Source organism: Tinamus guttatus, unplaced genomic scaffold (genome assembly GCF_059628265.1).
Source record: "Tinamus guttatus ecotype Peru unplaced genomic scaffold, ASM5962826v1 Tinamus_guttatus_pri_ptg000459l, whole genome shotgun sequence".
Taxonomy (NCBI): Eukaryota; Metazoa; Chordata; class Aves; order Tinamiformes; family Tinamidae; genus Tinamus; species Tinamus guttatus.
Window position 1 is genome coordinate 8,146,747 of NW_028288993.1, and position 24,132 is coordinate 8,170,878.

Here is a 24,132-nt window from a genome sequence, read left to right on the forward strand (position 1 = left end):
AATTCCAGTGTAGTTGTGACCTTCCTTTCTTTATACATAGCTTCCTGCAAGGCAGTCCCTAAAACACATGGGAACTGAGATGCTCTATCCTTTTTTCTGCTCTCACACACAACCTGACAAAAAGCTGCAGACTAGATAAGACTAAGAATCAATGTAACCTAATCTATATCATGTAGCAGAGATTAAATAAAAAGATAAATTAATACAAGCTTAAAATAAAAGTGTAATGATTTACATAAATGGCCTTCCAAAATTCCCTGGGGAACTATCTTGCTAAGAGGAATGCAGCTCTTCGTTTACTTTATCTTATCTGCTAATGATTTCATTAGTAACAGCATATAAAGCAAGAGGTCTTTGAAGTATTACATGGTTTATTGTTGTAAAATTATCTCACAGGCTTATAGGATTAGGATTCAGAGTCTTTCTTAGGAGGAATGTTATGTTTTCTTGTTTCATTTAAGTGAAAACATTTCTTTAAGCATGTCACGGGAAAAGATATAATTTGGGTCTTACGAGACAAAGATTAGAATTATAAAATTCTAATATCCAATCTGATGAATGGAAATAGGTGACAAGGAAAGACAAACACGTTGCTATGGGAATCTGTTTTACAGCAGCATAAAATAAAACATCTAATATAAGCCTTAATCTCTCTCTAGTTAATGACTAAATGTCCTTAGCATTGCAAAGTCAGAATTATGGCTCATAATATATTTACAGTTGTTAAAGACATGACTGTTATAAAGTTATATCACCAGGGCAATAAAAAATAAGCAGCGTGAGAGTTCCAGGGTACTTACTTAGTATCCATAGGGTCAATATTATGAAAGAAATAGTGCATGTTATGGTAAAGCAGGCCAACAATGGTTATCCAAGCTGCAAAAAAAGGCAACCGAGGTTATTCCTTAGAGCAGCAGTTCCCATAGACATTTCTCTGCTAGTCTCTAAACTCTCTGTTAATTAAGAGCCTTGATTTCTGTAAATTCTCACATTTTCAACAGAGTTTGATCATTACATAGAAATTACGAACAGCTTACAGGGCAGCACAGGAAACATCAAATGTAAAATAGAAAGATTCAACTATACCTTCAAAATACAAGTTGTTAGAGCAATCAGTTATCAACTGCGAAGCCCCCACAAGAGCTACATGTCACTAGAAATGGCCTCATGACATATAAGAATCTCTGTCTCAAGGGTTGTTACAGTAATCTCCAAGCTACTTGACCACTGGCATTCACTGCCAGCTCACAAACTAATACATCGGGCAGACAACAAATTAACTGGTTGCCCGTGTTTGAATTTCCAGTTCTCCAGCATCTGACTGAAGAGACAGATTCATATTTTAAGTGTCAGACACAGATGTCCTTTATTTTCCCCTTTTCTGGGTTCCTGGATGCCAAATGTTTAAGCTGATATAATGAATCTTTAATTTAGTCCAATTGTAAAATGTTAAATTGTGGCCTGAAGCTTAAACTTTCTCAGACATGAGCTTTAGTTGGTTTCTACCTCTTCAGAAGAGATAAATGTCTAATCATTTCAAAATGCCAAGGATGAAAAAATTCTGTCCTGAGAAAAAAATTTGCATGGTGAGAACATCTGAAACATCACTTGCATTATTTCAAGAATACTGCATGTTAGAATACTGCATTAATCATTCATTAATATGACAGGAAAATTGTTACTGTTTTAAGCCAACATAACAGACAGGGATCAAGTCAATTACTATAAAAATAAGGCAAACCAAAAGCAGAACTATTTCTGGATGCCCCGTTTACAATTCTGCACCTCGTGTTAGTTTTTTCCTTACCTGTTTTGTGAAAAGCTTCACTGGGGATGGAAATGTAACTCTGGCCTTTAGATGGAAAGCGATAGTGGGACAAATTCAGAGTCTGAGGATACATTTTTGCCAAGGAGTAATCTGTGTGATAACCCCCCCAAAAAAAGGAAAAGAAAGAAAGAAAGAAGTCAATAACCATTAGAACTTACTTTACTATATGACTAGGGTAAACTTCTAGTAGCTATTGCAAGTTTTGACTTTAAAGCCCCAGCTGTCCAGCTGTTCGCAGAAAACGGATTGAAACCCACAGGTAGAAAACTGTCTTTGCATATATATATATATATATATATATATATATATATGTATATATATATATATTATATAGAGAGAGGACCTTTTTCAGGGGAAAAATGTAGCATGTAGAGTGTTAATATAGCATGGGTCAGTTCACCATGAGCTCAGATAACTTGGTGACTTGTTAGTTCAGTAAGTAAACCAGACTGATACCACTCTGTTAGATGACATTTTAAGGCTTTACTTTAGACTTTTAGGCTAAATGAGAATGCCTAGGACAGCTGAGGGAGACTGTGGGCTGAATCATGGCACTAATAATTCCTCAAGTTATTTGCCTGATTACATAGCACCTCATAAGGCAGAACAAAATGCCAGAATAGACCAGTCACCTTCACTACCTGTAGCATCCAAAGACACGGATGAAACTGGGGAGCAACAAGTGTACAGGACAGCAGTAAGCCAAGGGAGAGAGGAGAAGGGAAGTGCTGCTAAAAGGTATAAACTTGTCCTATTACGTGCAAACCCCTGTCCTCAGATTAAAGCTTTGTCGTACCCAGACATTTGTGACTTCAAAACACCACATAAGAGTTTTAGGCAGCACTTTAATTGCTTACACCCTATTGGACTAATTTCATAAAATTTGCACTCTGATCACCTCCCCAAATAACCTCCAGGAAGCTGATGATGCTGTTGGAGATTGATAATTCCAGCCTAACTGTACAGTAACTTTTCTGCAACATTTTGCACTTAAAAGAGAAAATGCCCTATTTTGATTTCCTCCTCTACGTTGACAGAGGTGCTAACAAGCACGAAAGTATTTATGATACTGACACATTCCAGAGAGAGAGAACATTTCTGCCAAATCCTACCTGCCACAGGTGAGGTGCCTTCTATGGTTCCAGGTAACAAGTTCTCTGCTAGATGGTGAGCCACATGCACCATCACACAGTCAACAGTCTCAATTAAACCTCCAAATATGGGAGCAGTCTGGGGGGGAGTGGGGAAAAAAGAAGGCTCTATAACAAAAGAAACTGAAGTTCATAGCACAAAATGACAAGGTGTCGTGGTAAATTCCTACTTGAGACATCATTCGACTGCCCTGTCAGATATGTTACTCCACAGGCTTGACATAGTGAATAAAACGTTACATGAATTGATGCCACACAGAGCCCAATGTCATAAGATTGTTTCACAATCCATGCATCATTTGACAAATATATTTGGGACTGAGCACAATGACGTCAAGAAATGAGCACATTATTTTAGCAATTCAAAAACCAAAAAAACCCAGCCCACCCTGACACCAAACTAGCATCAGATCTTCATCAGAACATAAATTTATACATACTATAGTTTAGCATTTGTTTCATTTTTAATAACACAAGTCAGCGCTCCCTGGCATAAAGCTATATTCAAAGTTTTTGTATGCCCACTGGAAAGCAACTGTCCAGGCTGAAACCTGATACATAAAAATCTCAGTGAATGCCTGGCTTAACAGAAATCTGTTTGAATAATTATTTGCATCAAAAATGATCACAGATTTTATGCCAAGAAGTTAAATCCAGACATTTGTCTGTCTTCAAAGCCTTTTAGGATTTATTAAGAGCTTAATTTACTTTAGCCTTTCTGTCATTATACGAGCTGTCTATTCTTTAAGTGCATTCAAACTTCAAAAGATCTCAGAAAATTCCTGAATTGTTCCTGATGGTTTCCTTTGCATTCTAAAAGGTTAGATAGGATGCTAGAAAGTGATGAAAGTCTCTTCCCCCTTTCAAAGTTTAAGTCCCCTAAAGCAAGCAGCGTTGTAAGTTTTATATATATGGAAAAAAGTGAATCTTCAAAACAAACAAACAAAAAAACCACCCTAGTGTTTCTCAAATTATATAAAGCCAAATTTGGAGTCAAAATCATAGAAAATCTCTTATGTTAAGTCTCAAAAACAATATAAAAGAATGATCTTTGTCTATGGAATTTTAATTAAAATATGAAAGTGACCTATGAGAAAACAAATGAGTCACACTGCCACTAAGTTATGACAGAAAGAATAATAGAGGCAAACAATGTCATTACTGTCCATAAGATAATATGCACGTGCAAAAACCTACAAGCCTAAGCTGTTTGTCTTACCTTTGATTTATCAGTCCAGGCGGGCAATGAAAGAAAGTCTTCAACAACATTTAAAAAAGCCTGCAAGATGGATAAAACTGTATTATTTGATTACTTATTCATCAGCTACATCTTCAAGGAAGCACATAAAACAGATCTTTGCTTAATATAAGGAAATCTAAGGATCCTTAGATTTCCTTATATTAATTTTAAGACCTTATATTAGTGACAGACCTGTTCTCATGCAAGTCAAAAATTCATTTCTTACCTGCCAGCTCTCTCATTATATTTCATATTTAAAGTAAAAGCTTGTTAACAAACAACCCTGTGAGGTTCCCAAAAATGCAGTGGTTACAGTGCAGCTAAGTGAACAAAGAGAAAGTTAAACTATTGAATCTCATGTAACACTAGCATTTACCACTTTAATTAAAGAGATGTTACAACAGCACTGGGGATGCGTCTGGGCACCATTTCAAAGTGACTCTCTACTTCACCTTTGCATTATGTTGTTTTTGATGTCAGGACCCATCACAGCAGTCACTGTTCAAGCACTCAGCACAGTGCAGTCCCTGCCCTAAGAAGTCTTGCTGATAAAGACAATTAGGAGGGGAAATTGGAGCACAGAAAGTGACTGTCACCCAAATCACTGGGTAGCTACAGTCAAACTAGGGTCAAAAGCCAAGTTGCTCCATTTCCTACCTAAAGAACTGCTGCCAGCTGGAGGCAAGGCACTTACATAACTCTCACAAACTGTGTATGCTAGGCCAAAACAGGGACTGGAGTCCTAAAAGTGGAACCGCTCTCCCCTGTTTCAATGCCTGTCTGTTAAGGTATCTTAAAATCATCAACACAGATACAAGCAAGTTTCACTGAGAAATGGAGAACAAAGTAGCAATGGTGCTTTCTGAGGACATTATTGCAAGCCGTAATGTACGGGGCCGCACTGAAGTTTTGTTGGATGAGCTTTACCCTTAGGGACTACAGGGCCCATGCTACTCCTTTCCCAGTGCATTTCTACCAAGCATGAAGGTTATGAACGTTATGCTAAACCCGAGAGCCATCCTCAATTGTCCAGGCTCTTTGGGAAGGATTTCTTTCCAAGCTACAGGATGTCTCCAGAATCCTCCCAAAAAGGATACATAGACCACTAGGAAGGGAGGGAAAGTAGGAGAACTAGAGCAGAATTATAACAGAAAATATAACTTGTTTATTTTTCAGAAGCAATTCAGTATATACATGCCAGTAATGAGAGAGATTATTGCACAGCATTTAAAATCAAGTTTTTTGTTGTGCTGTGAGGCATATGACAACCAGGACAGAGATAACGAGAGGAACAAGCATGCACACTCAGTTCCTGCCTTTCAGGGAATTAGCTGCAGACAATGCAAAGCCAAGCTATCAATCAGGCATACAAACGTGGCCGTTTGCATGATCAGGACTTTGGTGTTTATTTCCCAAAATAGCCTTGCTAAAGATAATCATGTCTCCTGTTTCTGTCTGCACATCATTTTCCTGCCACACAAAGCAGCATGAGATAGAACCAGTGAGCAACAAACTGGCAACTGCAACGCTGTGGGAAACAGGTAAGGTATCTGACAGGATGATACACCATTTTCAGATGGGATCCTCCACATAGTTTTCATTCAAATAAAGCTTTCAAAGCTGCATTCCAAGGTTCAGCTTCTGGGTCACCTGGCTTCACACACAGATCTGAAGGAAAGATACCTCAGTCAGGAGAAGAGCAGTGTTTTCTGACAAGGATTTGTTGGGCAAGTTCAATGAGATGTTTCCTAGGTAGTTCAGCATAATATCTGGGAAATGAAACTTCCTTCTTTCCTCAGTCAGATTAGTAATGATGGGGTGATAAGCATTCGTAGACAGCTGCAGGAGAGAAAGATCTCATCAGAATTTAAGGCAATCATTATTATGTTTTTTAGGCCCAAGGGAGCTAAATGACAGTTTTAAATTCTCTGAGACACCCCTACAGCATTGTCAAAAAATGCAATTTCAAGACTTGTCCTAAGTCCTTCTCTGCCTGTAAGGTGAAAAAATAAAACAGGTTCCTAACCCAGTCTTTTTCTTCTCACTGGATAGAGCATAGCCTAGTATGACCACTAGGAAGATGCAGAAGCGACTATGTAAGCCAACCAAGGAAAAAGAAAGATGAATAGATATGGTAATCAGGATCAAACACATGTCTTCTTTCATCAGAAATTGAGGTCATATCTGCCGTGGCTTCCTGAAAGTCACTGAGCAAGATAACGACAGATGGAACTTTGACACCGCAGATACTAAACCGGCGGAAATAAATTGCAACAGCTACCTGCACATAGGTTGACTGATTGTACATAGACTGTTCATTCTTTATTTAATTTGTAAACTCTTTCATTAAAGATTTTCTAAAAGGATGAAAATAGTTCCGTTATTTTGATAACTGGTTTATCTAATTTCAAAAGAAATGAGGAAAAAAAGCCACAATTTTGAATGTCCTCCTATATTTGCAGGAGACACTGAAACATTTCATAAATTTGGAAGTGGAAAATATATCTTTCTTTAACATAAATTTCTTGTATCTGTCCTCGGTCAGTTCTACTGTTTATTAGTAATTCCATAGTTCATCCATCTTCACTTAGTGGCTGAAAATATTCACTATACGTATCTGAAGAACGTTATAATCGGGGTACTAAAATAAATGCCATTAACAAAAATCAAGCTGCAGAAGATCTGTAACTTTTTGTCATATATACACATTCTGATATTAGAGAAAGGAGTTATAAGGAGTTTCCTACCACAGGACTTGCAGTGGTTGTCATCACAGACCCTGGAAGTGCTGAAGAAAGCACAACTTGTACACCTGAGAAAAATAAAGGCTGCTTTAATACATGTATACCAGAAACGAAAGAAATACACTTTTAGCAACTCGTTCCTGTATTCCTGATACAGGCTGGAGCAGTTCTAACTAAAAGTATCATACTTGCTGTTTGTATTTTTACTTATTTCCAGTATTGTTTATTCTATCATTTTTCTAACTATTTACTCTATTGTTTTTCTCAATTTTATTTCCTCATCGTTAGACAGTTGAGTTTTGCAACCTAATCCAGATTTTTAAACATGTAGTTAAAACCTTTCCTTGCAAACAGGAATTTAAGCATTATTTGTAATTCATGTCAAGTCTTTCTATTAAAAAAAGAACAATTATATAATTAAATCACTGACATTCAACTTCATCCTCTTGCTCTGTCGCAGACACTTTGGTAAACTATTTAGGGCAAACTTTTCAAAATCCCCTATGCCTTATGAAGGATAAACAGTCTAAGGGCACTCAGAGGCAAAATACAGCCTCCACTGGTAGTTTCATATTACAGATAATGTCTATAGTAGGTATTTGAGTTGATTTCAAGCAACAGTGAGGTTTAAATTAATCTATCTTATCTTTAGTAATATATGTTGCCCGCTAGCACTATATCCACTGCAAATTACCATATGAGTATGTCATGGGTGATTTGTCAAGAAAAAAAAAAAAAGAATAAACTTGATTTTGGATGGTTTCCAGCTGCTCCTTTTAAAATATATTGATTTCTCTCTGTTCACAGGGATTTATGGGTCATTTGTGATAGCAAAATAAAATTTTCTTCTAATCTATGTCTTCCCAATAATTTATATGTGCTGAAATACAAACTCAAACAGTAGTGGTGTACATTGGTCACTTTTTCATGCATCCAAAAGAAATATGATAATTCATTCTATTAAAAACAAGCTGTTCTGTTAAATTTCTTATGTCAGACCACAGTAGCTCAGATTCATCCCTGGTTTCAGCCCTCCAAGGACAATAAATGAAAACCAAGAATGACTTTGGTTTACTACGTTGATTACTAGTAATATTCCTTGCTTCCCAAGATTGTGCCAATTACATCTGCCAAGATTGAAATTAGAAAAGTCTGATCAGTCCACATCATGAGAGAAGAAGGAAGAGTTAATATTCTGCATTTCTCAAGTGCTCAAAATTGTCTGAGCATTTAAAATACTGGCTTAAAGCTCATAAAATTTGCAGAAATAATATACCTGGAATCACTTCAAATTTTTATTTTAAACCTCCAGAAAACACACATCAAGCTTTATTTTAAACTAAGAATCTAGACATTTATTTTAAATTTCCACTGAAAACTGAATACTATTTCAGTATTAAATATATTAAATACAGAATACTATTTTTAGTATTGAATGAATACTCTCTGAACCAGGATGCCTGAAAAATCACTTTTTAAAAGGCAAAATTTTTTTGAAGACGACTACTGATTTGTGTTGCAAAGCAAATAGGTTGCTCTCAGCTGGAGGTTTTTTCAGTGAATTCAATCCTAAATATATTGGGTTGTTGTAATCAAACCCTAAAATCAAAAGTGTGCATTCTCCTTTCAATGGTTTCATCAAGAGTTCTGTGTTACACAGAGAGGTTCTGTTTCCCATGGACTCAAAGGGCAAGAGTGACAGATAGCACAAGAGTGATGGATTTAATGGCTTTAGGTCTCAAAAGCCTTGTAAACATAGAACAAAGCACTGAAACTGCCAGCGAAGCCAAATGGTCAAGATGCTCCAAAACATAGTTCAGAAACGGATCTTTTCTCATTGCTATTTACACTCAAGCATTTTATAGCAACGAAGCCTCACTTGTGGTGAAAGGTTCATAACAAGGATTCATAGGATGGCTGATGGAGTTTACTGGTCATTGTCTTTTTCTAACATCTTTGTTAAAATCACCATTGTTTCACATTCACAATATATTTCCGCATCTTTACAGAAAAGAACTTATAACGACAGTGCAAATACTCACCTATAGCAGCTGTAAAGTACTGCTCAATTTCATTGGCAGTGAGAGCCCTTTCCCATATAATGAATTCATCAAACGCCCCATTCACATAGCGCTTAGTTTGATCCCCCTCTGTCCCAGTCAGGAGATTGGCACTGGGGTCTCCATAATCGTAGAAAACTTTCCCACTTGGATCAGTTGTGTTTAGAGTTCCATTCACATAGACTTTTAGTCCTTCTCTTGATTTCCAAGTGAAGAGGATGTGTGTCCAATAAGGACCTGCAAAATATTGAGAGCCGCAGCAAAATCCATGAATCAATTCCATTTAGCTTCTTTCCTGTTCACAAAGTTTTTGCGAACTTTTACAAAGCCATAGGGGTATATTGAAAGTGCTAACAGTTCTGGAACATTTGTGTTATGTATTAATCTTTATACACATGAAAAAGTTCATGCTTCAGCAGAATGCCTGTTAGCTTTTCGTTGAACTTTTATTGGGGCTCACTGAAGTTTTATAAATTACAATTGCTGGGTACTATTAGCCAACATTTGAAGTCTCTTCAATATCGACTCAAAACTCCCCATTCAGCAAGAAAGCATAAAAATTGCAAGAACAAGAGTCAAATACAATAACTAAAAGTTGTCTGTTTTTGTTAGAGTTCAGAGGCATGAAAAATATTTATTTTTATTTGCAATAATCCACATGCATGCAAATTATTCTTACCATTTAAGCTTTTATCTTGAAATATCATTGCAAAACTGATTTATTAAGCTGTCTAACAATGTTACTATGAGGAAAAAAATCTATTTTCCCAATTTAAAGGTAACTTAATTAAGAGAAGATGTAATGATTGCCAGTGGCATTATCAGAATCCAAGAAATTCTTCCAGTCATCAGGTAATACCACTTCCCAGCAGTATACAGTTTAGATGAAATATAAAAGCAGGAGGCTATTTTCCATTCAGAAAAATGTTTCTTAATACCATGCGAGGTATAAAAAAACCTTGATATTTAACAGATAATTAAATGATCAACCCACTAAACACATAGCAAGATAATTATTAAATGAGGTTTAAATCTGGGAGGCACGATAGCAACACACATATCCAGTGTTAGAATATACTGAGAGCTGTTAGGGATTAATGCACATTCCTCACTCTGCTGTTTCCATATAAGCACCTGTTAATCTGTTGATGTCAATAAGAAATCTATTTAAGGAACACCTGGAGTACAGGCTCAAGGATATTTACTGAATGGCATCAATTCACGTTTTCTCCCTCCTCACATCAGGAGGGCTCAGAGCTGCATCTTTTTCCTCTCCTTTCCTCCTCTCCCCCAAGTCCACTTCTCTTTCCTCAAGTTGTAATCTTAACATACAGTAATAAAGTCAAATAACAAAGAGATAAATGAAGAAAAGGTGGCCTTTTACCTGGTGGACTAAAGCTTGCCTTCCACTTCATCATTGCATTTCCACGAGTGTAAAATTCCACAGAGCCTTCCCCTTCATTTGAACAGATTTTGAAACCACTGGAAATTACTTGTCCACCAGAGGCAGAGGGAAACCTGGTCTGCTGGTCTTGAGTCTTCCAGAAAAAGGAAAACGTGACTCCTGATGGAGAGGAGGGCATTTAAAATGAAAAAACAAACAGAAAAAAAGTGCAACTGAAAGATGCCGTAGATTAGAGAGTGGAAATGCTTTTGAGGATAGATCATCACATAAACAAGGACAACATTCTTGGAATCAACAACACTCTAACGGTTTAAACTAAATCAATTTTTATTCCTTGGATTTGCATCGCACTGTCACAGCACACAGTAAAACCCACTGCTTCCCAAGTAGGTCCTCTCAGTTCAAACTAATGTTCCTTGAGCACGAAAATAATGAAGTCTTTCCTCACCTCCTACAGATTTATCCTTCCCTTCAATTCTCTGTCGTTCTGTTCTCTATAACGCTACAAGTTTCACCTTCTTGGGATCTCCTTTACTCGTATGATTTTAGCTATTTCAAAACCCAAACCTTCTTTCGACATCTTTGCCTATGCTTACCAAATAGCACCCTTTGCTGACCATTCAGACTGTAATCTAAAATGCAAAAGGACTGTAACATAAAAGGAAAATGTTTTTCTTAGAAAGAGGGTGAGGATTTTTTTGGCAGGAGGAGGGTTTTTTTTTTTTTTTTTAATTGCTGCAGTGATTTAGCATTCATTGTTTATGATTTTGTCTCTTCACTGTTTATCTGTTGAACATTTCAGTGTTTTATGGGTTTAATGTTCTTGTTTGTGAAGTATTGGAAGAGCTCTGGTACTATAAAAATAATTTATTCTGATTATTATGTTATACTGTAGCTGTAGAAGTATTAGTACTTATGTTTTTATTTCCCGGTGGTATAGAAAAAATATTAAAAGATATGTATAAGAAAATATGCCTGCAGGAGGATTCTCAATTACCTCTTCAATACTCTCATGTAGTACCTGTATACCATTTTGTTTTTTTTTACTTTCTTAAAATGTTAATGCACAATTCTTACTACAGCAGCTCACAATAAATCCTATTTCATGTAATGTTACCATTGCTGCTAAGAGATCGTACTGGAAAACCTAGCATCCTAAATATGAAACCTATAAGGCAGCTTACCTATTTGTCGAGCAGTTGTTTTTCAGCCCTAACGTAAATTGCAGCTAGAAAAGACTAATTTTTCAGCAATGAGCACTCAATTGTCTCAAAAGATAGTGTCAAAAATTAGAATTTTAGAGAGCTCATTTCCACTAGGAAATCAATGATGCTCTGTTATTTAATGACATAGCTAAACTGCATAATAAAAGCAAATAGTAATGATTGAGTTGACTGACCTTCTGGTCCACAGACTTCTGGGTTACTAATGCAAGAATTTTTGTAGCTTCCAAAGAACAGAAAGGTAACCCCTTTCTCCTCAGTGACGTAAATTCCTTTGTTCACCATTCCTTCTACAATATCTAAAGAAGAAAAAGCAAAATTTCTAACATATCCAATTAAAACTTAACAGAAACATTATTTTAATATTCATACACTTCATTATTTCAAAATAATCCAAATAAAAATGATATTTTCCAGAATTCAGAATACAGGACATTTCATATGGATATTTCTCTTATTGTTAAGAATTAAAGATGGTCAAGAAAATCTTCAATCCATTAAAAAAAATAGATTTTTCTGCCACACAGAGCATTTTCCACATTCCTTTTCAAAATGACCAAGGCCAATTTACATCAAAAATATTTCAGCGAAATACATTTGACCAGCTGTATTCAAGAGGCACTGATGTCCTTTTTAGATATGCATTGGTAAGCCATCATTATCATTTGCAAAGGCTTTTTCTTTTTCTAGTATGTAATTGTCTTGTGATTTCTGATTGTGATTTTCTATTGTGTTCTCTCCTAATAAAAATTCATCCCAAATATCACCAAAAATATTGGACAGTTTTCAGGTATCTCTCTCTCTGAACAAAGAGAAAAGATCTATCTCTACTTGACAGATAAGGTTTAGTTTCTCTAAAAACTTTGAGAGCTTAAGTATTACAGACCGAAGCAAAAATTTCTAAATTCTTTGAGTCACATAAATTCTAAATTAACTGAGCCAGAATAAACTCCATAAGGTAATGCATTCCTGTTTCCATAGCATTTCCTTTGCCATTGATGTCACTCTTTAATGTTCATTTTGAATGTATCTTATTATGTGAGAACTATGCAAATGGCCTATAAAGCAGATAAGTGAGAACTGAAAAGAATTAGGTCATTTGAAGTTCATTATTAATAGAGTTCAGATTTGCCAACATGTTTTTACAGTTAGAGAGAAGAAGAATGTTGGTTTTAGTCTTCTGATATAAACCTGGTAGTATTCGAGCAGCCCAAACAACAGTTGTAACATTTTCATCCTTCTCCTTAGATCAGATTTTCCACAAACTAAATGCAAGTTGATACTCAGTTGTAAGGTGGACAACAGGTCAGATGTTGATTGCAGCTGCACTTATATAAATCTACAGCAGGCCTAATGACTTCAATGAAATTACTCTGAGCTTATGCTGATGTAGTGATAATAAGTTTCCAATCTGTTATGTTTCTGCCTGGGGAGTTGTCATTTTCTTTTCTTGATTTTATCTCCTGGCTTATGTTGACATTTTTAAAAAGTCATCAAAAGAGCACACCTCTGAGATTTGTGTCTGTTTTTGCTATATGTTAATCAAAGATGTCATGATTGAAGAGCTCTTACAGGCTTTGCAGAATTGGTTGCATTTATTTTTCCTAATTAGTCCCTTCCAACAGTCTATAAATTGGTGAAATGTTTTTTTCCTTTTAACCTTGAAAAAGGTCAGCCTTTTGTTCCTATATATTTCTCCGAAGTGTCCATTTAGTTTAAACTTAAAAGAAACAGTTTTTGAAGAGTCTCTGCTGCTCATCCTTCCATGAAATGCTGAGTGTGAGGATGTCTTTCCAACTAATTCAGAGTAATTCAAGTAATGTTGGAGGAGTGCTTCTTAATTTATGTCAGTATAAGCACAAACAGAATTTTACCACATCATCACTTGAACCAAAACCCAGTTTTAACTTTGAATCCAGTGCATAAGAACCATCCAAGCTTGACAAATGCAGAACAAAAAAAAGTAAATCCTCACCTACAGTTGCAGAGAAGTTAGAGTAGGCAGAGTCATTGGTATATACAAAGGTAGAGTTATGGGAAGGAAGCACAGTGAAGCTGTGGATTCTTAGAGCTGGGTGGAACAACAAAAGAAAACAGGCAAAACAATGAATAAACACAACCAGTAATGAATTAACCAGTTCATATCTCTCAACCACTTCTCACCAAGGACTTGTGGACGTGTAAACGTTGAATCATTAACCTATACCTTTTAAGTAGATCCAGTATCACTAAAGTCTGTATTTTCTAACAGGAACTGAAGAAGAAAAACTATAAAACCATACTACTGCATTCAAATGAAGGGCTCACATAATTACGTCAGTAAGGAATCAATACAATTATAATGAAGATCATTATACTGGTGCAAAACCTATTGGTAATTCAAGTCTAAGGACAACTGAATAACATAAGCAGGCCTAGGACAGCCTCAGCTTAAAGATATTTGTTTGGAACTGTTTTATCTACAGCAGTTTAAGACCATTGAATTACTTTCTTGTTAGATACTCAATTTTTTTTTTTTTTTTTTTTTGGGGGGGGGGGGCGGGGGGGTGCGTTACTTCAATATTTTAAGATTATCTTCTACACTATAACTATTTACCCTGAGCAGGCAAATAGAGTCTGATTCAAAGCCTATAAAAGTAAATGGAGGCATATTGATTGATGAAGAATTTAGACCAAGTCAAGGTCACAGAAAGAAAAGGCAAATGCTCTTAAGTGTCATAAAACCGCATGACAAAACACATGGAAAACTAGAGATCAGATGAAAACTTAATCATGTCTCTATTTTTTCAGTTCACTGTATTTATGTTGATTGTGTCCCTTCAATTGTTCCTACCAGCTTTACTGCTGACATAACCAAACAAATAATTTGCTGACACTGACTCTCACCACACAAATGCATTGAGAGATATAAATCTGGCTTCACACACAATGACTTCAACAAATAAAACGGATTAACATGACGGACAGATTATGATGCTTCGAGGATTTAAGAGGAGAAATATGGAATGAAAATAATTGCATGACAATATGATGAGTGGAAAAACATCAAGAAAGACTCCAGCAATAAAAAGAAGGGCTGTATAATCAGAATGGTATCAAAACAAGAAAGTTGCCATCAGCATCACATTACAACAACAAAGAAAGGCATAATATAAGCAAATGAAAACTAAGCATCTGCATTGGTCACTACACATTTTAAAAATCAACATTGTCAGAACTGCACTGCAGAGAAAGACCTTGGCTACTGGCACCATCTCCCAATACTGAGACAAGGTCCTCCAAACCATTTTTCAGCATTTGAGTCACTGGCTCCTTTATAAATAACTTTAACACAACGACCTAAGAGGAGTCAAAGAGGATTGGTGATGGGAACCAGTCCTATTCCTGTAAGAATTTCTGTAGAATCAGCAACTATGTATATTCTGCTATAACTCTTCCATAATGCTAAAGTAAAAGACTTCTGAATTTCAGCTGAACAGTGCCATTTTAATATCTTATTTTAAAAAGCTCTTTGTAACTTAATTATGCAATTATAATTTTTCCAAGAGTGGTATTTTGTGTTTCATACATCTTTTTCAGTACTGAAAAACAACATATTTTTAATAAAGTGTCAAAAGAGCGGTAAATAGAGTGCTTTACTCCAGCTGAAACTAAGTGCAGCCCACTGCAAGAAAAATTATTTAGCACTGTGTTAAAGTAGTCAGATGGTAACTTTTTATAGGCCAAATCACGATCCCGTTGAAGTCAGCAGGAGTGCTGCCATCAGTCTCTAACAGGAGTAGAATAGTGCCCTAACTTATTTCTATTTCATCTAATATCATTCCTTTAAGAAACTTCCTGGAAAGAGGAGTCCAAGTCTACATTCAAAATACTTGGAAGGAGAGATTTTAGCTATTTATAGTATTTTTCTCCACTTATGATATAACAAATTTATGAGTAATAAATAGCAATAATTAGAATAATGACTCCCTGTAGAACTGTTATCCTGATTACGAACTTCCCTTTCAAATTAGTGAGTTTTGCCTTATCAAGCCTCTCATGATTTAGATTAGTTTGAAAAGTTTTTTTTAAGTATTGTTACAATGTTGGTTGTAAGGAATCATTCAAGAATAAATATAAATGAACAGTAAATATTTACACAGCAGCTTGTGTGTCTCTTTCTATGGAAACTATGCACAATTTTTCAAAGTGTGTATAGTAGTTGGACATTTAACTCCCCCCAAAAATATGCATCCTCACTATTGGCACAGCCAAAGAAGTCACGGAGTATATTTTTGCTTGTTAAACATGCACCAAATCAACTAACAGCAACATGACTTTAAGTAAGCATTTATCTTTATAATTCTAGCAATGCATAGACACCTCTAAGTTTCTAAGAAGGCTATATATTAAAAAAAAGTACTCAATTGCAATAGTAATGCTTGGATGTCCAGGTAATAAAATACCAAAAAAGTTTCAACAGCTGTTGTACAAAAACTAATCTCTATTTCTCCTGCTGCCTTACTACTTACAGACTGCCACAAATACTTATGTTATTGCCACAAATACTTATGTTATTGCCATTGCCAACAAATCCTGTGTCTACCTCCATTTGAATCTCGAAACTCATGAATTCCATCCACATCTTCCAATGGCCAGTAATGGGAAGCTGATGCCAGAACTTGGAACCCTTTCAAGGAAAAACAGATGAGCAGGTCATTTAAGTAAGGTCCAACACCAAGTGCAACAAGCCTCCTCAGAAGAAAACAATAAAGGAGGTCAGTAGGTTGAGTAAAACAAGATATTTTATGTAAATCAAACACTGAACATAAGCACGAAAGGCAGACGATAAATCAAAATGATATATGACTTTAACCTCCTCTGCCCGGTTGCCCACTGCAAAGAATCCTTTTTTTATTTTTTTAAAAAAATAAAACTAGCTACATTTGAAAGGTACAGTTATCTCTGACCAAATCTCTGCTAGGGTATCAGGCAGCATTCAGTGAAATAGCAGTTGAGGTATTTGTTCAATAATTGTAAGATTCTAACAGATACAGCACAGCAAATCTATAACACACACAGAAGGGCTTTTTTGCTTCCTCTGCTCCTTCTTCATGTAGAAACCTCTCCTTAGAGGACCCAGCTCTAGAATTCAAGGGAATAGAAGATGCTGGTAAATTCTCAGGAGTCTTATTCTTTTCTCAAAACCCACAGGAGAAACAGTATAATCAGAACGTGGAGTATTAATCTGAGCATTTTTATACCCCTTCTCTATGGGGACACTCTGGTCATAAGTGGTACCCAGTGATGGAAGAGCTGTGATGTGGGTGAGAGCATAAGAGTCTGAACAGCTAGTAATCACTGCACAAGTCTTAAGTCCTCTCATCTTAAACATTATATAGGATAACTTACACTATATAGAAGAAATACACCATATAATGGAAGAAATTTCCATGTTTCTCAAGAGACTGTTCCAAAATATTAAACAATATATGAGAAGACTTCACTACTCTGCATTAGCTATTTGTTCACAATCTTCTTCTCTACATCAATAAACTATGCAGCTAATGAGAACATTTTGTTTTTTTTTTCTTAATGTCCTCCTCAGCACCAGGTGGACAAGCTGACAAACACAGAAAATATGATAGATCTGATAAGTCTGCCCACTGGCAGATTTATCTACACAGTCTAATTGACAGAATTTAGAAGAGGTTTTAGGGAGATATGACTTTTCAAACCTGAGCAGAAGCAGGCTACCCAAAGCAATTAAATTTTATGTTAAGATAACAATGCTATTTTTAAGGGTATATCATTAATAATGTAATAAAACATGAGCTGTATTTCTTATTATCTTGTTAGGTGCAAGAAACCCTTTATTCCCAAAATTAATTTAACCCACTGTGCTGGAAGAATCTGAATAATTGCCTACATCAAAGAAGGTTTTAGAAGGCTGACACAGACATAAATATTATAGCGGTTGCAAATGAGAATGTTCTGCAAATTAAAGCAAAGTATAAAGCAGTGTTTCTGGATACCTACAGCCTATCCCACCCTTCTTAAGAGAAATAGAAAAGAGTTTGCCTATTCGATAACCACTCCAGTGTCATGAAAACAGAGATGGGTCATTTGTGCTGAACTCGGAGGGGCTAAAGTTTTCTTTGCACCCTTGAACTCTCTAGCCCACGCTGTCCTCATCTCCTCTGCTGCTCGGTGTGATCTCAGAGTTGTGACAAAGAAGCCTAAGATGCTCTGAATAAGAGAACAGAGCTGATAAAATTGCTAAACATCACAACAAACAATTGTAGATATGAGAGCACAGAACTAAAAGCAGCCGTGCATCTCCTGAGGATACACAACCTACTCAAACTTGAACTGAATTATACCCAAGGATAGCTGACAAATGATTCATAATTGACCAGAATATGTTATTGGCCTCCCTAACTAGGAATGTTTGCAGTTGCCAGAGAGGTTCTCCCACAGAAAGGGAGCATGACAGTAAATAAGTGAGAAAGATCTGGTTAGAGACATGGATGAGCTCCTATGGTGACATGTGCTTTGTGTACTTGGAAAACATAGAAAAAGCTACAACTGCTCACCAAAGGAGAAAGCAATTGTAAGGAAAAAACCCCAACACATAGGAAAAAAAAAAAAAAAAAGATCTGAAAATCCCAGGGAACCCAAACTGCACTAACCTGAGTGTGGCAAATATAGATGCAAATAGGTATAGGTACAAGAAGCTGATTTTCAATTAGGCAAACTACACTTGGCTATGCACTCAGTTCTATTTTTTCCCAAGAACATGCAGAAGTGAAAGTGAAGAATTTCTACCTCATTAAGAGCATCCACATGGGCAACCTGTGCTAGCACACGTCCATCTCAGCCTACCTGCTCTGCTTTGCTAAGCACAGAACACGCCTGCAGTTTTGTGGTATGCTTTTGTACAAATATTTCTTGCTTCCACTTTCATGTTAAAATTTACAGAGGGGATAAAAAATACATAGTAAAATAGAGAGGACAAAAAAAAACAGAAAGATCTAGAAAGAAAATAAATTGATGGAACGACATAATGCGAACACTATTAGTTATAGTTCCATCGCAACAAAGGCTTTTATGCCTTAATGCACTTCGCACTGTGTAAGCACCTAAAGAAAAGCTATATTTTAAGGTCCCTATATGGAAAAGCTGCAAAAGGTGGAATAAAAGGAAGTATATAAAAAAAAAAAAAAAAAGGAGAATGAGAAAGAAAATAGAGATACAGAAGAGGAATGAACTGCTTATCGCCGTACTGCATGGAAAGCGGCTTTCCTAGATGCCGGTTCTGAACTGCATAAAGCAAATCATGCTGCCATCCCGCTTACAGTGAATAGTCCTAACACCCTGGCGAGGCAGGCAGGGAATGGGGACCCACTGACTTGAATTCCACTTCCATTTACAATATCCTTTCAGTAAGTAACTCTTTAGAGCCAAATCATGGCACTCGTTGATTGCTCAGGTTGAACCTAAAAGGATTGCTCACCCTTGTGCTCTCATGCATGTGTCAGTGTTATACAACTTGCCTCCTTAATAAGTGAGGCCGTTTTTTTTTTTTTCCTTATTCTGTCACCAATTAAGAGATCCCAATTTATTTTTAGACTGCATTTTCATTGTTTTCAAGTGAAGGTAGAATAAAAGAAGCTACCCTGGCTGAAGACGCTCCGATGGCCAACAGCATGGCTGTTCCTCAGCCTGCTGCATTTGATTACGAAAATAATTATATATGGTTAAAGCTTAAAAACAAAAAGAAACATGTAAAATGGTAAAACAGTAAAATTGTACTCGTACACCACCATGAGGCTTGAGGTTAAACTATTTATACAAGCAGAAGAATTCTGCAGTGACACACAGACCTCAAATGAGCTTTCGGTGAGTTTTGCTGCACTGAAAACAGATGAGAGCCCAAATATGCTGTATGATTGATTTAAAGTTAAGCAAGAAGGCCAGGGGAAGGGCGGATATTCTGAAGCCAGCCAAAGTACTGGAAAGCATACAAACTGTGATATTTAACTGCAAATCAATGAATTTCAAGTGTGTAACGCTATGAAATCGTGACAGAAAGTCATCTGTGTAGAAGTCTGATTCAGAGAACGCATATACAATGATCACTTACTAGCACTTTCTAAGTCTGAGTTTTCCTATGCAAATACCATCAAGTTTTCCTCCACTCACATTTTTATGCGGAATATTTAGTAGCAAAAACATCTAATTAAAATTGTCTGAAGCAGTTGGATATATTCGTATGCTAGTTCCATACTGAAAATGTAATAAAGTCTGAAACAACCACTATTTCTTTGGAGCTAAGAAAAAAAAAATGAGTCTACATCCCAAAAAGAAAATGACTATTTAAGGATATTATCATAAAATATAACTAGAACATTGCTTACCTGGGTGCTCGGGAAGCTGGGAAGATTTTCCATACACCTGCACATAAAACATTACATAATCAGACAGTGTGAAGTAAAATTTGCTAAGAATAATCCAAATAAATCTCGACGCTAGCCATATTCAGAATATTACCTGATACTTGGACTGCAATAAAACCAACAAAGAATAATGATAACAGAGTAGGGATAATAGATTCTTCATGATATTTTTAAGGTTAAAAGTACAACAGAGATCAAATTCCTGTAATGTTTCAGTCATAAGTTTTCTTTTGCTCCTTTTTGTTTTAAAAGGCACATTTTCCACGCAGGTTCAAAAAGTCTGTTCCCTTAGGAATGGCAAAATATTCTTCCAGATTCTTTTGATAATATCCACTTCCTTCACACTTTGATCTCTTCATTTATCCATAAATAAATGGTCACGATTGGAGCAAAATTATAAGAAACAGGCATCAGATCCCCAAATCATATTGTTCCACGAAAAGTTGTCAAACTTCTGTTACAAACTATGCCAAACAAAAGATTGCTTTCCGCTTTCTTCCTATAGTTGTCTCTTTCTTAGTTTCCTTCCTTCACGTTCTCAGAGATCTGAAGCCAGTTTAGGTTTTGCTAGCAAAAAAAGTGCACTTCCTCGTAGCGCAGGGCGTAGAGCTCTTCCCCATTTCCTCAGTAACTGCACTCAAATGAGTTGTTAACTCCTCGCTCGCTCGGCCAGCTCACGTTTGCAGCTCCATCGCGGATCTCCTTGGGTGGAGAGCAAGCCCGGATGATGTCACGTTTTCTCCTCCAACTTTGTCCCATTCTGGTTCTCTATTTATATCCCGCTGCTGCCGCCTCTTTGCAGGGTCCTAACAGCAGCCAGCTGGGAACAAGTGGAAACAAATCAACGTGGTTGAGCAAACAGATGGGGGAGTTGACTGCTCAGCAAGCTGAATGCAGAGGAGAGAAACACAGCTGGGACAAGTGTTTGTATTGCAGTTTCATAGGAATAGGACAGCTTTTGGGGGAAGGTTTTTGATGATTTTTGCTAAAATATTGAATTTGAAATATTTTTGCTAAAAACATGGGAATGGGAAATCACAGTCAAGTTCAAAAGTGAAAAAAAAATAAAATAGGTAGAACCCGAGTCTCCCCTGAAGTGAGCAACTAACTATCCATAAATTGGATTATAACCAAGTAAAACAGCAAGCAGCGTTTCCATCGAACCCTACAAGCTAATGCTGAACAAAAAGATGGAAGAGATATACAAATGTAATCTATCATCATAGAAGTCCTCCAACCCATCCTACCCTTCCTTTTTATTCGGCATTTCTTCAGTTTAGAAATATATCAATAAATTAGATCTTGTTTTCAGCCCCAGATGCTTACTGAAGCAGCAGAGCATTCTCTACCTGAAATCCATGAACACACAAGATGCTGATGTACAGAAAAAAAAAATAGCATGCAATGCTCTTTCTATGCTCACTACTAGTCCTCTTAATCACAGCATTTTTTTAATAGCAGGCTCTTGGCTAGAATGGAGTATTGCTTCTTTGATGAAGCAATTTTCTACTGACACTCTCTAAGGAGATAATATAGCAAGAATGGCAGTAGGTTTACCTAGTGATCGTATCCTGATCTACCCAGCCAGCTTCTCAAACACACACTGAACACCTGAAGTGTCTGCAGGTATCCAAATCTGTGCATATAACTGGAAAGTAGGGGGACTTTGGGACTCCAAGCACTGAAGAGAACATATTTAATTTAGAAAGCAGCAGGATATTCATGAGGCATGAATATTTCAATATTACAAAAATGAATTATCAGAGAAGTTCAATAGTGGAAGAAAATGAGTGTTTGGATTGTAAAACTGATTTTGGACCTATACTACAAAACTGAGAACTTCAAACTTTTCCAGGAAATGAAATTCAGTTTTCTGCTTAATTATAACCAGCCTGACTTCTCCTTCTCCAAGATCTGGTAATCTCCTTCCATTGCTAGGATAAGGCAAAAACTTATCACTATTTGGAATGGAAAAAAATCCGTGCAAACCCATGAATTCTGCATCAAACCCAAACGGGTAGGGCCGCCTTAGAAATACTGAAGCACTGCAGCAGAAAACCATGAGAAAAACTAAAACTTACAAAGAGAAATGTAGGAATTTGAAATATGTGCCAAGGAGGTCTGTCAAGGGAAAGAATACACTTACCAAAACAATTGCAAGAATCCAAGCAAACATGCTCACTGCCAGCAATTTTTTGTGGAAACAGCAAATTGCAAGCAGACAGAGATTACTTGCAGAAACAAAATTCTGAGGTTGATGTGATTGATCTGAGAAGTCACACGACTCCCACCACACACCAGAGGTAGCATGGGGAATCTTGCATGCAAGCCAGATCATCCAACCCAGCCCTTGGAAAACAAGCTGTTAAATTCTTCTTGAAGAAGCTGCACATGAGTTCATGCAACATGTAGATGAAATACCTTTACAGTACTTGCCTATCACTAATAGCACCAAGTTAAAATCTGGGGATTTATATGCCCCAGAACCGGGAAAAATAAGTTTGTTGTTGCTGGAAACCTCCTAACCAGACTCCAGAACAACAAAATAAACTTTAACAAAAATAAAAACGAATTGTTCTGACATAGGTGAGTGAGATTTTGTTCAGTTGCAATATCATCATAGCAGTAAAGAACCAAAATGGTTTTTAAAAAATTAATATTTGATTTAAAAATACAGTGAACTATGATGAGAAAAAAAAATGAACTTGATTTTTAGCTCCAGCTTGTCTAGTTCACTTCATGTTCACTAAGGATGATTATGCTATTAAAGCAGAAATTGAGCATACACTATACTATAATTATGTTTACTAGGAAATACCTTGAATTTAAAAATCTTTATCTCTGTGTAAGTACAAGCAGAGACAATAGAAGTTGTCTTACACTACCCAAGGCAAGATTTGTATAGGTTTTTCCCCAGTTTTCACTAGGATCAATAAGTCTAAGCATGAGAACTTACTGCAAAATTGGGACAGAAGAGTTTAAATAAAATGGTGTTATATTTTTAGGTGTTATATTTAACCTTAAATCTCTGTAAAAACCACAGTCTCTATTAATACTCCAATAAATACTCTAGATTTTTAAATTTAAAAAATTGATCCTACCCTTGATAGGATACAGAAGAGAGATAGATGTTTTACTTGCATGAAAAATACTTCTAACCATCTGTATGTATTTATATCTGTATCAGTTTGATTAACAACAGAGAGATTCTTGCTAGAGAGCATCTTCTCACGAGGCTGAGACCATCCGGAGCACAACCAGGCTGTTGGGGCAGAAGATGCCTGACCCGATGGAGCCCGTTCAGGAGGAGCTGCACAAGAACCATTCCTAATGAGGACTCGAGTGTTTCTCGGAACAGCAAAGCATCACCAAAGCTACCAATGCAGTCAGCTTGGGGCAGTACAGGTAGGAAAAAAAGACATTTTGGCAAAAACAAATCAGAAAGTAAACTGCATTACGAAAAATATCACATGAGATTTCCTTTGAGCCAACAACACCAAAAAGGACAACAAAACAGTTTGCATTGAAGAACAAAGCAACAACTCTTGGAGTGAATCAGAAGGCTAATGCTATCATGCAAAAATATTTTTCTAATTAAGAAAATGTGAAGTCACTGCGGCGGTGCCAGAAAACAAAATAGGTTTTTTTTGGCAATAAAATTTAGAATTAGACAGATGGATACTTAGACCATGCCACAGTTGTAACATGAAGGTGGTTAATTTACCTGTAACTCTTCATGAAAACATCAAGAGGTTGATTCAAATACCAAGCAAATAGATAAATTTTATACAAATATTTAAATGCATATAATGCATCTAAGCTTGTTTAGTCCCACTTACTAATAGTTATTGGATTAACAGTTCTATTTTTATTTTCTATTGACTGTCATTATATGGCTTTTTGGATTGTGGTAATGCCTTGAGCATCTTACTCTGGACACTGACAAAAAGCTATTTTTTTTCTCCTCCCCTCAAGAATACTTCAGGTGTTTGCAAATCCCAAAAAACTGTAAAAATGAGATTTATTTAATTGAATCTTTGATA

General features: G+C 36.3%; 1 protein-coding gene across 2 annotated transcripts in view; it reads right to left on the reverse strand.

Annotated features, from left to right (window-relative positions):
- The window catches only part of ADGRD1 (adhesion G protein-coupled receptor D1), a 125,834-nt gene extending 105,293 nt beyond the window's left edge, over nucleotides 1-20,541 (reverse strand). The window contains exons 1-13 of one of the 2 annotated variants that reach the window (XM_088532493.1): nucleotides 20,184-20,355; nucleotides 20,051-20,087; nucleotides 16,237-16,320; nucleotides 13,627-13,722; nucleotides 11,828-11,950; nucleotides 10,408-10,587; nucleotides 9,006-9,260; nucleotides 6,967-7,031; nucleotides 5,903-6,058; nucleotides 4,199-4,258; nucleotides 2,941-3,058; nucleotides 1,808-1,918; nucleotides 801-876 (exon numbers count right to left, since the gene is read on the reverse strand). In XM_088532493.1, coding sequence (XP_088388619.1) covers nucleotides 801-876; nucleotides 1,808-1,918; nucleotides 2,941-3,058; nucleotides 4,199-4,258; nucleotides 5,903-6,058; nucleotides 6,967-7,031; nucleotides 9,006-9,260; nucleotides 10,408-10,587; nucleotides 11,828-11,950; nucleotides 13,627-13,722; nucleotides 16,237-16,320; nucleotides 20,051-20,087; nucleotides 20,184-20,309 — 1,487 coding nt within the window. In that variant the 5' untranslated portion in view covers nucleotides 20,310-20,355. Of the gene's footprint in view, nucleotides 1-800; nucleotides 877-1,807; nucleotides 1,919-2,940; nucleotides 3,059-4,198; nucleotides 4,259-5,902; nucleotides 6,059-6,966; nucleotides 7,032-9,005; nucleotides 9,261-10,407; nucleotides 10,588-11,827; nucleotides 11,951-13,626; nucleotides 13,723-16,236; nucleotides 16,321-20,050; nucleotides 20,088-20,183 lie in introns of both variants that reach the window. The other variant, XM_088532494.1, reaches the window with a different exon arrangement.
- Nucleotides 20,542-24,132: the final 3,591 nt, after the last annotated feature.